The 15668-nt window shown below is 38.2% G+C and overlaps 1 protein-coding gene across 1 annotated transcript in view; it reads left to right on the forward strand.

The window, feature by feature from the left end:
• LAMB1 (laminin subunit beta 1) overlaps window positions 1-15668 on the forward strand; it is a 91988-nt gene that overhangs the window by 45795 nt on the left and 30525 nt on the right. The window contains exons 22-23 of the mRNA XM_044678522.1: window positions 970-1184; window positions 4545-4641. Of these exons, the coding sequence (XP_044534457.1) occupies window positions 970-1184; window positions 4545-4641 (312 nt within the window). The remainder of the gene's footprint in view (window positions 1-969; window positions 1185-4544; window positions 4642-15668) is intronic.

A 15668-nucleotide genomic window follows, 5' to 3' on the forward strand; every position in this document is an offset into this window, starting at 1 on the left:
AGATCCCAGATCAGTTTGAGTATTGGAGAGACAAAACCACTGTTGATTGTTAATTGGTAAGTGCCTGTTATGTTCCAGGCATGGCACTAGGCATTGCATTAGTAAGAAGGTGTGTAAATTAGACAACTAAGTGGGAAAACTTTTTAAGTTTTCTGACATCTCATGATGTTGAATTTTCCAATTGAAGGGGCAAAACTGGACTGACATCCATGGAGAGAGTCAGGCTTTGTGCCTGTTCCATCTCTTGTAATTCATTGTTTTCCTCTAATCAAAAGATTATCCATGGTCATTTCCCGTTGCTTTTAAACTCAAGCCCCCGAGGCCCTAACTTTTAGACAAATATCTCTGGTATGTTAAGGAACAGCAGGACTGGATTCCTTGAAGATAAGGAGAAAAGCACACTTAAAGTAATCTGAGAGGTTTCTATCTCAGCAAACATTCTAATTTTTATTTTTCCCCTTTGGTTCCTCCAACCCAGAATTCACAATGATTACATGTTTCAATAGCCATGTGCTTGTTTTTTCTTTGAATTCCCCCTTCTTTGTTCCCCTTACCACAATGCCTTGCACATCATAAATGTTTATTAGCTGTTGGTGATGATGCAAAACCAGTTTATCAAAATTGCGTGTTTTGTTATGCAAGTGTACACCACTTTAAATCGGTGAACAAAAAAACATGAAATGTTTTCTGTGTGCCAGACACTGTGATAGGCATCCATCTATCATGCAACATCTTCACCCTGTTGAGTGGTATGGGATCACTGGAGAGGCTATACTGCTCACTACAGTTTTTCTAATAGCCTAGTCCTTGTCTTATTTCTAGATATCTTCGTTTATTCCCTTTACTACCCTCCCATCTCTTAAAGGTTTTGTTGCAAGAACTTGGGGGTTGGGGGGAAGGACAGGAATCAGACTACTGAAGTCCAGTACAACTCTCCATTGCATTTATATTGCTTTTCTTATCTTACAGAGTGTGTTTGCAATTATCTGGGCACAGTACAGGAGCACTGTGATGGCTCTGACTGTCAGTGTGACAAGATAACCGGTCAGTGCCTGTGTCTTCCAAATGTGATTGGGCAGAACTGCGATCACTGTGCACCAAACACCTGGAACCTCGCCAGTGGTACGGGATGTGAGCCCTGCAGCTGTGATGCTGCCCATTCTTTTGGCCCATCCTGCAATGAGGTAAATGGTGGGGTGCGGGAGGTTGTTGATTTTGCGGCTTCTAGGAAGGTAGCTCTTTGAGCTAGTGCTACAGTCTTAATCATGTTGTCATGGGTTTAGCTAGATGACTCTGTGGATATAGAGTCCGACCTGGAGATGAGAAGTTGTGAGTTCAAATCTAGCTTGAGATTAGGCCTCTGGCTTAGGCTTGTGACCGAAGACAAGTCACTTAACACCAGTTGCCCATCCCATACTGTTCTTCTGCCTTGGAACCGATTCTTATTATCAATTCTTTTAAAACAAAACAAAACTAGAAAATACCCTGGTGGCTGGTGTGTACTGAAGAGCTGTGATGGAAGCTGCTCCTTATTTTGAATGGAATTGAGTTGCTTTTTGATCCCAGGCAGGTGAATTGAATTTCTAGCAGCTGGAAGAGGGGCCAAACTTCTGAATGCATTGTTATGCTAAGTGGTATCATATGTCCTGGAGACATACTGAAGATGAACGTTCTGAGTCAAATACAGTCAAAGGTGACCTTAAGTTCCAGCTATGATTTATGGGGATAAAAGCACGGCAGAAAAAGCATGTAGACACAAGCAGTCTGCTAGGGAAAGGGCTGCATTTGGATTCCTCAACACATACAGGAAAATAACTTCCTTTTTACTTCCAGCTAGCATGAGCTGAGCTCTTCTTAGGAGAAGAAAAGGCATATGCTGTTACAGTTCCTCAGTAAATTAATGAGCATTTATTAGGCAGTTATTTTCATCTAATACGGTGCTAGGCATTAGGATAAAAAGACGGGAAAAAAACCAATCTCTACTCTCAGGGAGCTTAGATTCTATGTTGGGACACAACATGTACATATATAACAACTATGTCAGAGGAAGGAAGTATAATAAGTATAAAGAGTATGTGTGATAAAAGGAGAATAATAATTATAAAAAGCATGCACAAAGATAATATAAACAGCATAAATGCATATAAAATATAAAGTGTAAATAGTATGAAAAGTAAAACTGGACAATACAAGATGGAGGGGCACTAGCAGATGGAGGGATTAGGAAATGCTTCATGTAGAAGAAGGTGGTGCTCGAGTTGCATCTGAAGGAAATGAGAGATTCTTTGAGGAGAGGGAACCTGATGAATGGAGGGGTGCCTGAGCCAATCCCAGGATGGGAAATAGAGTACTACATGTGAGGAACAGAGAAACAGACTGTAGCATGTAAGCACAAGAGCACTACATAAGGGTTTAGAAGAAAGGTTGTGGCAGAGGCATTTACGTGGTTTCCTAGAATCAATAAGGAGCCACTCAAGTTGGGAGACAAATGATATGGTCATATTTGAATTTAAAGGAACTCATTTTGAGAGGTGGATAGAGTAAGGTAGGGGAAGTTGTAAAGTGGCAAATCTAGGCCTGATTAAAAAAAACCCAACTCCCTCACAATTAAGCCACCTAGAGTGGAATGGGCCACCTAGAGAGGTGGTGGGTTCCTCCTCGCTGGAGGTCTTCAAGCAGAGACAAGAGGGCCTTTTATAGTGGGTATATTATAATGGAGTTCCTTGTGTAGGAGTTGGAATAGAAAACTAGCTAGACCAGGTACCTTCAAATTCTTTGATTCGGTGGAAGACACTGCAGTAGAGAAATACTTCAGTGAGGAAAACCTGTTCGAATGGTCTAGGCAAGAAGTGAGAAGGACCTGAATAAAGTGATGGCTGTATGAGTAGAAAGAAAAGATTGGATGTAAGAGACTTAGGGGACAGAAAGGGCAAGATTTAGTTACTGATGGGATGTTAGGTGGTGAGGAAAAGTGAAGAGTCAAGGAGAACACCAAAATTATAGACCTAAGATCCTGGAAGAAGGGCAGTCTTTGACAAAAAAAAGAAAATTTGCTGGATGTGGGATTGGGGGTAGCTGGGTAGCTCAGTGGATAGAGTGCTAGGCCTGGAGACAGGAAGTCCTGGGTTCAAATGTGGCCTCAGATACTTCCTAACTATGTGAACCTGGGCAAGTCACTTAATTCCTATTGCCTAACTACTGGTCTTCTGCCTTAGAACCAATACACAATTGAGGTAGAAGGCAAGGGTTTCCCAAAAAAGGAAAAAAATACAAAAACCCATAAGTTCTCCTGATTCTGCAAAATTTAAGATGTCTGGGATTTCTAGTTTGAAATGTCCAGTAGAAGGTATGTGGGAGTGAAGATTTAGAGAGAGACTGATCTGGGGCCACAAAATTCATCAATAAATTAACAGGCATTTACTAAGCACCTCTTGGGCATCTGCATGCCATCTGCATAGAGATAAACCCAAAGGAGTGAATGAGGTCACCAAGAGAGTATGTAGAGACACAACAGAAAAGGATCCAGGACTGAGACTTGAAGCACATCCATAGTTAGTGAGCATAACATGATTGCATTGGCAAAGGAAACTGAAAAGGAGCAATAGGTAGGAGGAAAGCCAAGAAAGAAGTAGCAAGGGGTAAAACAGGGAGAAGACACTAGCCCAAAAGAGAGTGTGGTCAGCAATGTCAAATGCATTGGAGAGGTCAAGAAGAATGAAGCCTGAGGAAAAAGTCATCAGATTCAGCATTTAAGAGATCATTGATAATTTTGGAGAGAGCAAATTCAGCTGAGTGAAAAGATCAGGTCCTCCTCACCTCTTGCCTAGATCATTTCATGGCCACTCTAATTGATGTATTGAGTAAATGAGAAGAAAGGAGGAAGAGGAGGCCACTGTGAACAGCTTTTCCTAGGAATTTCTCTGAGATAGATAGGAGAGGTAGTGTATATAGGGCAATAATTTGAGGTAATGGCCTTGGACAGGTTTAAAGGCAGTAGAGAAGAGACCAGTAAATAAAGAGAGTGAAGGTGAAAGAGAGAGGGGAGATGAGTGAGCAGGCCTTCCTAAAGAGAAGAAGGAAAGGATGTAGATCTAACCATCCCTAAGGAGAAGGGTTACTTCATCTGAGACTGAAGGAAAGGAGGAGAGAATGAATGAAGGGAAGATTTCAGGGGGCCAGGTTTTGAAATGAAGAGAAATAGAGGTGAGGGAACTTAAGTGAAGGGCTTCAGTTTTCATAGTAAGGTCTGGAGATGTGCTCAGCTGAGAGGGTCAAGGCAGGGGCATTTTGAAGAGATGGTTTGGAAGAAGAGAAATTTGGAAAGATTTCTGTTGGGAGTGAGATAGGCCATCAGTTAAGGATAAAAGAATTCTCTTGAGTAATAAGTTGAAGTTATCACAGTGGTTTTTTTTGTGGACAAATAAATCCCCCTTGTTTCCCCAGATATGACCACCTTAACCCACAAACCTCAAAGACAACATATTGTGATAAAGTCTGAATAAATCTTGGGTCTGGTTTTTTGTTTGTTTGTTTTGTGATAACAGTTCACTGGGCAGTGTCAGTGCATGCCTGGATTTGGAGGTCGAACTTGTGATGAGTGTCAAGAGCTTTTCTGGGGAGATCCAAACGTGGAGTGCCAGGGTGAGTCCTCTTTCCTTTGTGTTCATTGTGTTAACTGCCTGATATTTGCATTGTTTTTTTCCAGTGTTTATTGGTCTAATAATGACACATAAAGTTGATAGATTTCATGTCTTGTAAGACAATGAATTAGGTCTATCAAGACATAAAAGGGTTAGGTTAGGACACTTTCATCTGTAAAATGGGGCTAATAATGGCACCCAACCCCAGGGTTATTGTTATCAAATAAGATAATAATTGTAAAGCACTTAGCACAATGTCTAGCAAATATTAAGTGCTAGATAAATGTTAGCTATTCTTATAACTAACTCAGTTTTCAAGGAAACTTTGTGTTTCTTTGTAATGTGTATTTTGCATTATTATCTGTTTCTCTTTGCCATTGTTATTTTGACTTTTTCTAATTATGAATGTCATGTCTCTCTACCAATCTATGAAAGCTGGGCTTGTCTCTGTGTCCTACACAGAGTAGTCACTCAGTATGTAGAAACATTTGTTGAATGAATCTCTTAATGAATTTCTAATCGTTGGCATTCAGTACTGAAGAAGAATATTATTTCTCTCTCTTTCTCTGTTATACCATAGTGTCTTCAACTCTTTCCTTGCCACTAAACTAGTTGGTTAGGGTGGCTGTTGAGAGTCAAGAAATTTGGGTTAAGATAAGGGAGGCCCCGGGAGAGAAGAGGGGTAGAGATTCACATGCAAGCAAAGTTTTTGTTTGTTTTTTACCCCTCAAAAACGTGTTTGTCATACATGGAGCATTTTTCTCATACGAGGTAACTTTCCTGGAATTATATTGAAATCATGCATTTTTCTCATCAGTTTGCTAAATAGAGAATGGAGATCTGCCTACATGTGTGGATACAGAGGCAGATTATGGTATATACAAAGAATACTTATTATTATTAACTACACTTTGCTGAAAGGAAATGAAGAACACTAGGGTCTAGTCTTAGCTCTGCCCTCAACTAGCTCCATGATCCTGGGCCTCAGTTTCTTCATTGATCCAACTTTCTCAATTTACAAGAAAGTGATCAAAATTGATTCTAATCGTGGCATGCTTTCATTCTTTGGTTCAAATATTGCATGCTTTTCAATAAAAAGCCTTTTTGTTTTAGCCTGTGACTTTTGGCAACTGGCATGTGGTAGAATGTAGATTGCAAATTCATTCCCACCAATCTTTGCCTACTCTAAGGACTAGATGATGATCTTGGGAATTTGTGTACAAGAAGAAATATATAATGGAAACACTAAGACTGTCAAAGGGCAGTAAAGCCCAAGGAATTCTTTTGAAATCTCATGTTTATTGCACCATAAGGGAGGGGAAGGGGAGGGAGAAAAGAGACAAGGAGAAAGAGAGAAGAGAAGAGAGAAAGCAGAGGGAGAAAAAAGACAAGAGAGGAAGAGAAAATAAAGGGAAAGAGATAAGAAAATGAAGAGAGAGTGAATTAATATATTCCATAAGCAGAGTGTTATTTTCTCAGGAGGTAAGGCTTATTAAAGCCAAATGAATCACAATGGTTGCAACACCATAAGGATTAAGCAATTTTTAAAAATGTTTCTCATTTTTTGCTCACCAGATTAAATTTCTGTGAGAATAGCTGTAAGGAGAAGAATTGATATGAAGAAATAAAGTATGTGGTAGAATTTTATTCTTAAGTTTAAAAATGTAAATCAAAACTAGGTTTGCATGTTTTCTTTAGTTTTCTTATGCCTAAATTATTGCATATTCTTCTGTTGATCTTTATTTTTAATGAGCTTTTTTGTTTTTAGTTATGAGTGTAGAAAGAAATAACCCATACTCAAACCAGTAAGATATTTGTGACCCTCTACATAAATGCCAAAATGTGATTAAGATGCTGTGTTTAGAAATTTGGATACTCTGTGTTCCTTCATTTTGAACCTATCTCTTCACTAACAGCAGGAACTCTTCAAACAGTTAACAAGACCAGAATTGAACATCTGATACGTTTTAAAAATTGAGAGTTAGCCAAGAGTGTTTGTAGCAACATCTTAGATTAGATGAAGGCTCCTTTTTAAAAAAATTTTTTTCAGGGGGAAATATGTTTTCTAAGTCTTTAAACAAACCTTTTTCATGAATCTCTTCTGTGGAAATACTGGTTTGTTACTAGACAGAATTTCTCAAATATCCAGTTACTACTTCCAATGGGAGATTGGTTACAAAAGGTACTGGTTTCTCCAAAAGGAGAGAAAAATCTAACTTGCAGTCTAATTTTAAGTGGCTCAACCTTGCAGTGCTGCCCTCAAGGACATGCTTTTCTCCTGGCCCTGCCTCCATTACTTTTTATTTCCAGATTCTATCAGCATGTGTCATTGGCAAAATTGGGTTCACTGCCAAAATTTTTTGACCTTTTTTGCTCCAGGTCAACTTTTGTTGGAAAGCCTGAAAACCCAGTTATCCCAAGTCAGATTCAATCAGAGAATTGTTCATTTATTACTTAGAATTCTTTCTCTCTTTTATCTTTGCTTTAAACTTTCTGTTCTAAATCCATCAGAAGGGTGACATTGTAAAGGAACACTGCCAACTTGTTTAGGTCAAAAATTATAGACCTTCTTTTGGGAACTTTGACTTAGAGAAAGATCTCTGGTATCCCTGTAGGCGTCTTTCTTTTGCTTCTTTCAATCATTCATTCTTTCCATTTGGGAGAAAGGTCAATCCATTATGTCAAAACTGAAAATAAGGCTAAAGAAATCTGGAATCATAGGAGATTAAAGCCAAAAGGGAATTTTGAGATCATTTAGTTCAATTTCTTCATGCTGCAGATATGGAAACAGACATACTAAAGCTCATATGGTCAGTTAATAAAGGAGCCAGCACTAGAATACAGGTCTATTGAATCTCCCAGCAGAGTGATCTGTGTATTACAGTGGGTGCTTCTTCATTAATAAAACAATTAAGATAGAGAGAAAAATAACCCACCAGTCTATGGATCCTAGAAGTGTTTGGGCTTCTAGTTATTTAAGTTAAATCACATGTACAGCAAACCGTCGATCACCTAGCACTGTTCATGGTTTCTTGACCAGAGGAATGGCCTGGTCAGAACTGTGCTTAGGAATATCATTTTGATAACAATGTGGAAAACAGATTTGAGATGGGGAAAGACATGAATGAGGCATGGTTAAAAGGCCAGCATAAGAGATGATGCAGGCCTGAACTAGATAAGTCCTGATGCGAGTGGAGAGAAGGGAATGGATCTGAAGAAAACCAGTGGAAGTGGACTAGACAAGACCAGGCAACTGATTAGACATCAAGGGTGAAGAACAATAAAGAGTGGTAGGTGACTCTGATATTTGGAGCTTATTTGACTAGAATAATGATGATGCCCTCAACAGAAATAGGAGGAATGTAGGAGTTTTAGGGAGAAAGATACATTCTGTTTTGGACATGTTGAGTTTAAAATGTATCTAGGACATCCGGTGGAAGTGAGCCAGAGGGAGTTGGAGATGCATACTGGATGTGGATGTGTAGATTTGGGAGTAGTATCACTTGAGGTGATAGGTGTATCTGTGAAAGTTAATGAACTCAACAAGAGAGATGATATAGAAAGAAAAGAGGACCCACGATAGAGACATTGGATTATGCCTACATTTAATGGGTGAGCATAGAGTGATAATCTAGTAAAGGACACTGAGGAGTAATCAGACAAATGTGAGAAGAACCAAGAAAGCAGGGTCACAAAAACTCGAGTTGGAAAGGGTTTTCAGAAGGAGATTACTGAGGAGAGATCAAGAAGTATGATGCTTGAAATAAAAGGCCCTTGGATTTACCAATAAAGAGAACATTATAAAACTTGGAGAAGTTTTCAGTATAGAAGACAGATTACAAGACTTTCAGGAGTAAATGGGGCAACAAGAAAATAGGGGCAAGGAATGCAAGCAGCTTTTGACTAGAAGTTTGACTTTGAAAGGGAGGTAAGATATAAGGTCATATGCTCGAGCATATGGTTAGGTCAAGTAAAGGGAGCTCTGAATCTGTTCGAAGGCATCAGGGAAGGAGTCAGTGCTTAAAGAAAGGTTGAAAAGAAGAGATGATCTTTGGATCTTGGGCAAATTTCTGGGGAGGGTTGGCGGGAATGGAGTCAATGATTTAAGGAGAGAAGTATAAAAATAAGCTAGGAAGGGGGATGGGTGGTGATGTCAAAAGTCATTCAAAGTGTGGAATCACAGAGGAAAGAAAGGGAAATCTTGATAGAGTGCTTTAAATTCTTCAGTGAATTGTAACATGAAGTAGTGGGATAGGTGACTTCAGGAAGAAAAGATTTGAAACAGCCATTTTGGGAAGTATAATAGTCAAGAAGGAAGGAAAAATAAAAAGAATTTCCCTGTAGCTGTGAGGGTCCTTTTGAGGTCAGAAACAGAAGTTTGCAGTGGACCCAATCAGCATGATGTTGTGTGTCTTTCTCCAGGGGCATTCAGCACCTGATCAGAAATGAAGGCAAACCAGTGGGACCTCACCATACTCCTTGCATGTTCCCTTCATTAGTTTTGAGCTCATTCAAGGCAAGGACTATCTTTTACTTTTCTTTGTATCCTGAAAGCTTAGCATAGTCCCTGGAATATAGGAGATGTTTGATATAGTTTGGGAGTTTATTTTCTACTCTCAGAAGACTTGCAGAGATCCTGTCAGGCTCTAAATGGGCAATGAGTCAAGAAGACCCTCTTCTCTCAAATCTTAGAAATCAAAAAGCCTTTTCCCTTCTGTAAGGTATGAGGGTGAATATAGGAGCTGCCCTGCTGAAAGAATAATGATAAATCATAATAACAATAAGATTATAATTGCTAGTGTTTAAATAGCACTTTGAGATTTGCAAAGTGCTTTACAAATATCAACTATTTTATCCTCATAACTTTTGAGAGGTAGATACTATTATCCCTATTTCATAGATGAGAAAACTGAGGCAGAGAGAGGTTAAGTGATTTGCCATGGGTTATACAACTAATAAGTGTCTGAGGCAATATTTGAGCTCATGTCTTCTGACTCCAGATCTAGCAGTCCCTGAGCCACTGAAATGATTCAGCCACTCTTTGTGACACACCCCACTCCCCCCCCCCCACTTTTGGTGTCTGAATTAATACAATATGGTAGTCTGCAAGTCATCCAGGGCAGGAGAGTGTGAATTGAGTTAACCACGCTAGTTTTCATTAAAGGCAACTGCAAACAAATTTTTTCCTTATGATTAGATTGGATACAAAGAAAGATCAGTCCTAACTGGTTGTGAGGAAAATGCAGAAGGCCAGAGAGATCAGGGCTTACAAGCCTCTACTAGTATTTGGAACAAGACAATAAAAGAAGGGGGAAAGATAAGACTCTGGAGGGAATAGGGCAAAGAGAGGAGGGAATGCAAAAAAAAAAAGAGAGAGAGAGAGAGAGAGAAACAGAATTAAAGATCACGGAAAAGGAAAGATATGGCCTCTATTGTAGATAAATGAGATAACAGTTTTGAGGCAAGAGGGTGAAAGGGGTGAAAACCTAGAAGCAAAACTTGTTTTTGAGTTGTTTATTTCTATGATTAATTATAAAATTAAATTCCACAGACATTTATTAAAGGCTATCTCTGCCAAGACATTCTCATATGTAGTCCCTATTCTCATATTTCATCCCCTAATCTTTATTTCACCCATAAGTATTTAATGTTTAAACCTAAAACTTCCTATGCCAGGGAGCTAACTTTATGTTTATAGAAGGATTTAAATCAATAGTTGATTCTTCTTTCTTGGGGATTGGGGAGGGGAGCATGGTTATTCAAAAGGAAAATACGTTAGACCTCCAACTTAAAATCACTGAATGGTGTGATTGTATAAATGGTTTAAGGTTTTGGGACAATGATGCCAAGTTTGAACAAAACCCATCTTGTGCTATATTAGAGAGAGATTTTTACCCACCCACTACTGAATGTGTTAAAGAAAGAGCTTAGCTTAAGGCCTTTTACTTATTCTGCCTTCCTAGGAGTCAAGCAATTAGAGTAAATAATCCCTCCATTGGATTCATAGGTAGCAGAAGTAAGGCAAAGTTTAAAGCTCACCACCTTGAGTTCTAGAATCCCTTTTTGCCAATTCATTCTGAATGAGACAGAATGAGTCTCACAATATGAATAAACTTGATTTTATGACATTTTATGATTTTTTCTGCCCCCTTCTCCTCAAACCTATACTTCTTTCAAATCTCCCTATTTAGTGGAAGGCACCATCTCCCTTACAATCATCCACATTCCCAACTTTGGGGCCATTTTGATTTCTCACACCTAAATATCCAATCATTTGCTAAACCTTTCCCCCTCCACACCTTTTCTCTCATCTCTCCCCCTCTCTCTCTTTGCCCATACAGTGACCACCTAACACAAGCTTTTATCATTCTTGCCCAGCCTTTTGCCATAGTCTTCTATTTAGCCTCCCCATCTCAGGTCTGTCTCTCCCCTCTCAAATCCATCTTTCTACACAGCTGCCCAAGTGACTTCCCTAAACTTCAGGTCTGACCATGTCACTCCCCTACTCAGTAGACTCCAGTTGACTATCGAATCATATATTATTTTATCCTTTTAAATTTTCTATTTGTGTATTTTATAATGTATGTAATTATTAGCATAGTAATACTTGTATTTAACTTATAAATAAGTAATATACAAATATTGGTGCCCAATCAAAAAGATTTGGAAACTAGTGGTCTATATAATTTGTTCCTAGACATTAGTAAGAAAATTCTCCAGGTTAGGAATGATTTTTGCCACAGTGATCTATGAAATACTCCCATAAAAACACAAAATATGCCTCAGAGGACTTCAGTGATGGTCAAATAGCAGAAAAGAGAGTTCAGACAGTATGAAGAATCAGAGAGATCTTCAACTGGCTATAAATTTTATTTTACTTCTAATATATGATCTTTGTTCCCACAACTGAGTTGACAGCTCCCCCAAGAGAACTGAATCATATTCAAAATTAAGTTAATTATTATATACCTACTGCCTTCAATAGCTCTGTACCAGAAGTTAAACATGGAAAGACAAAAATATGAGTGTCCATTCTTTTGACATCTCCCAATCATGAAAGCAGAAGACACAATGAAATTATGGCTAAATGGAAGATGACTTGAATATTCCCAGGTAAACGAATAAAAGAGTCAGTGGAGTTTGTCTCACTGAGTGTTCAAAGTCAAGAAGAAATCACTTTTTGATGCTTAATGATGAGAGTAAGCTAATAGATCATCATTGAAATAATTGCAGCTACTGTTCCAGTGTCTATTGAAGAACAAGTCAAAAAGTTTTATGGGTCAGTCAAAAACATCATTAAGTTCTTTCTATGAGCCAGGTACTGTGCTAATCACTAGAGATAAAAATATGGAAGAAAAAACCAGTCTCTGCCCTCAAGGAACTCACAGTCTAATGAAGGAAGACAATATTCAAAACACCTGAAAAGAGAGATGGATTGGAGAAGGCATCTGTGATTCAGAGGCATGATGGAGAAATCTAAAGGAGTATGGGTGGAGTGAAATAAAGAAATGACTGGCCTGGATACCCTGCTTAAATGGAGTTTTGATAAAGGTTCTACACCTCTGCCCTCTAATCAGAGCAACGGGGAGTACTGATAAAGTTTGAGTACCAAGACTGATGTGATATGAAGAGAGACTTGGGGGCATGATGGAAAAGTCAATAGTCACTATGACTCAAAAGGATTCTCTAAACTAAATCATCATATACTTTGGTACTCAGTGACCTCAATACAAAAATAAGCATTTCCAACTCTGCTGGGAAATATAGTTTGTAATTAAGATGTAAGAGAGGCCTGTGGTTTAGAAATTACTCAGAAACCTCACTCCTGTTTATCATGAATGCTTTTTTCAAAAAGGAAATTCAACTTCTCTAAACCTGGCAAGCACCTAATGCCATAATTAAAATGTGATTTTTTAAAAATGTGATTGTTTTGACAAGAAACAGGTAAAGAGATAGCAGTTATTACATAAATTAGCCCTCAGTGTGCAATCACACTGCATGTACCGTTTAAAGCAAAAGTCAAAATTACCCCAAATTAATAGAAAGTACAAAGGTGAAAAGATGAAGACTTGGGATTACAACAGCTCCATTCCAGCTTGCTAAAATGAAGCATCCCTTCTGGAAAACGGATGCAATTAAAGATGTCAACTGTGATTTTCATTGCTTTTTAGAGAAACTTAACCTCAGCCAAAAAGGCCACCAAAATGATGCAGAAAGTGTTTTTAAAAATTACTACAACCTCATACACTTATTGCATTCCCGGGCAGAGAAAGATGGCAGGTAAAGGAGTCCTTTCTTATAGTACAAGTTCATTCAAAAACATTTACAGAGGAAAACTGACTTTATAAGCAGGATTGTCTCATAAGACAGTTGAAGAGAAAATGAGCCTGCAGAGTTTGAGGTGAGGTCTCAGTAGGTCTACTGATTCCAAGAGTATTTATAGAACATACAGGATGGATATGGAATGAAGATCTTCAATCATTTTTATAGGGAGCTGTTCTCAGTGATGGTAATGGTAACAACACTGGAATGCTGTCACCTCAGTATCCAATATACTCTGTAAAGATGAAGTCAGGAAGAGCAACTGGAGATAGCCATATAAATGATTGCAACAGAGAAATCTGCTGGAGGGAACACAGTTTTAAAGGGGTTCAGAATTTCATTTTCAGTTTAACTCAAAGAGGAAAAGTTTCCAAGAGAATGAGAAAAATCATTGGGTATTTCAAGCAATAAATGGCAACAAAGACAATGGCCATCCATGCATTCACCTGTTATGGTGGATAAAGTGCTAGACTTGTAGTCAGGAAGACCTGCCTCAAATCCTACTTCAGACATTTACTAGCTCTGTGACTTGGGGCAAATCATTTAACTGATAATAGTCTCAAGTTCCTTATTTGCAAAATGGTGATAATAAAATTATCTCTTTCACAAAATGGATCACTTAAGGTATATGTATAAGAGCCTTTGCAAGCCTTAAAGAGTTATATAAATGTTAGCTATTATGTTATTACTATAAAATCTTTATGATCTACATAGATATGGAAGGCTTCCTTGATGAAAACATGAAAAGTAAAGGTTTTTTGTATTTAAATTTCTGGGGCAGGCAATTTTTATTTTTAACAGAACTGTATATAGAGAACATTAAATCCTGCTGCCTTTTTTTAAAACCATTAATGCTGTAAAACACAATGTAACCTGGATATTGTCCTTGACAAGGTGTGTTCCCTGCATACAATGAAATTGCATGAGACTAACAGATAGTGCTGAAGAGATAATTTTTTAAAAATAACTCACTGTACAGGCCAGACAAAAGGAGAGTTCTTCATTGATGGTGAGATTCTCTAAATATTTGTCTTCTCAGATGACATTGTACAAATTGAATTGTGCCCTGGAAATGCTTCAAAGCCTTCATAGTAAAATCCACATGTGGAAGAGACTGGATGGTTCAACCATCCAAAAAAAATTGGTTTTGGAACAGATCGTATAATTGATTCAAATGTAGGACAATGATTGAAATCCTTAAAACTATTTGATTTTGTCCTAGATAATTTTTTGTACATTATAATTGTGTTTATTTCTGTTAAACTAAGGTTATGTGTAAGAATACACATACCTGAGAAAGACTAGACACAGCCTCAAATATTCCGTTTGAATTTCCAGGATGTCAGATTCTTAGACTAATATTTCCACATCCTTTCAATTTTTTATGAAGAAACACTTAACTCCCCATTAAACTTTCTGATGCTTCTGCCCAGCCATCTTGGCCTCTTCTTTGCTTGGAAGTAGATATTCTGGCCCTGTGTTCTTCCACCATTTTGCAAATGTCTCCCAACTCTTCTCTCTACTGTCTTGCTTTAGCTCATTTAGCCCAGCTAATCAACGGACTCCCGATTGCCCTAGACTTGTCATTCTCAGAGCAAAACCTCTATCAACTCAAGTCACCCAGTAACATATTGCTAACAAACATTTGTTACTGTAACTTAATGGATTCTAATCTCCATAAGGATAAATATCATCCCTTACCTAAACTTTGTATCTCTCCCAGTATTTGGCACAATGTTCTGGGAACAATAAGTGCTTAATTAAATGTTTGTTGAATAACTAAAAATAGTCTAAAAATAGACTGTTGTAACAAAATAAAAGGAGACATGAGAGACACTGTGGTAAGAACTCTAGATTTGAGTCAGATGACTTCAGTTCAAAAATCTTAGCTCCATCATGTCACCTGTGTATAACACTGGGCAAAGCGCTTAAATTCTAATCCTTAATTTCATCACCTGTAAAAATATGGGGATTGGAATGGATGACCTCTGAGGCACTTTCTAGCTCTAAATTTATGGATTTGTGAGCTGTTATCTTAAAGATCAGATATGATAATAGACTCCTCCTTTTCCCAACCTTTTAGCGTCCCAAGGTTATATCTTACTGTACTTCCTTCTTACATACCTATAATCACTAACATCTTTGAAATGAGCTTTAAAGGTAGGGAGCAGAAAGCATCCAACCTGACTCCTTCATAAAACTGGTCAGCAGCTGCTACTATGTCATTTTTTTAATGTATAAAATGAAGCAGATGATCTCTGACTTCTTTCGGCTGCAAATCTTTGAGGTGGCCAGAACCAGAGAATAATTGGGGCTCATGCAAAAGAGGGTCACTAGTGCTGAGAACAAGACACGAAGAAGAGAATGTTCCATAGGCAGAAAACATGGATCCTGTCTTATCCAGCTGGCTTTTGGTCATCCTAGGACCCCTTAAATCAGCCCATACTCAGCTATAGTTTCCTGCTTAAGAACCAGTTTCCTAGTATTCTATTCTTCAATGTTCCTTTTTCACTCATCTTTACCGTTTAAATGTAGCTAGGTGATACAGGGGATAGAGCACAGGGCCTGAAGTCAGGAAGAGTTAAGTTTAAATCTGGCCTCAGACAACTGTAAAATAGAAATCATAATAGTATCTACCTCCTAGTGTTGTGATGAGGATCAAATGAAAAGCACTTAGCTCAGTGCTTGGCATATAACAGGCACTCC

Source organism: Gracilinanus agilis, chromosome 5 (genome assembly GCF_016433145.1).
Source record: "Gracilinanus agilis isolate LMUSP501 chromosome 5, AgileGrace, whole genome shotgun sequence".
Taxonomy (NCBI): Eukaryota; Metazoa; Chordata; class Mammalia; order Didelphimorphia; family Didelphidae; genus Gracilinanus; species Gracilinanus agilis.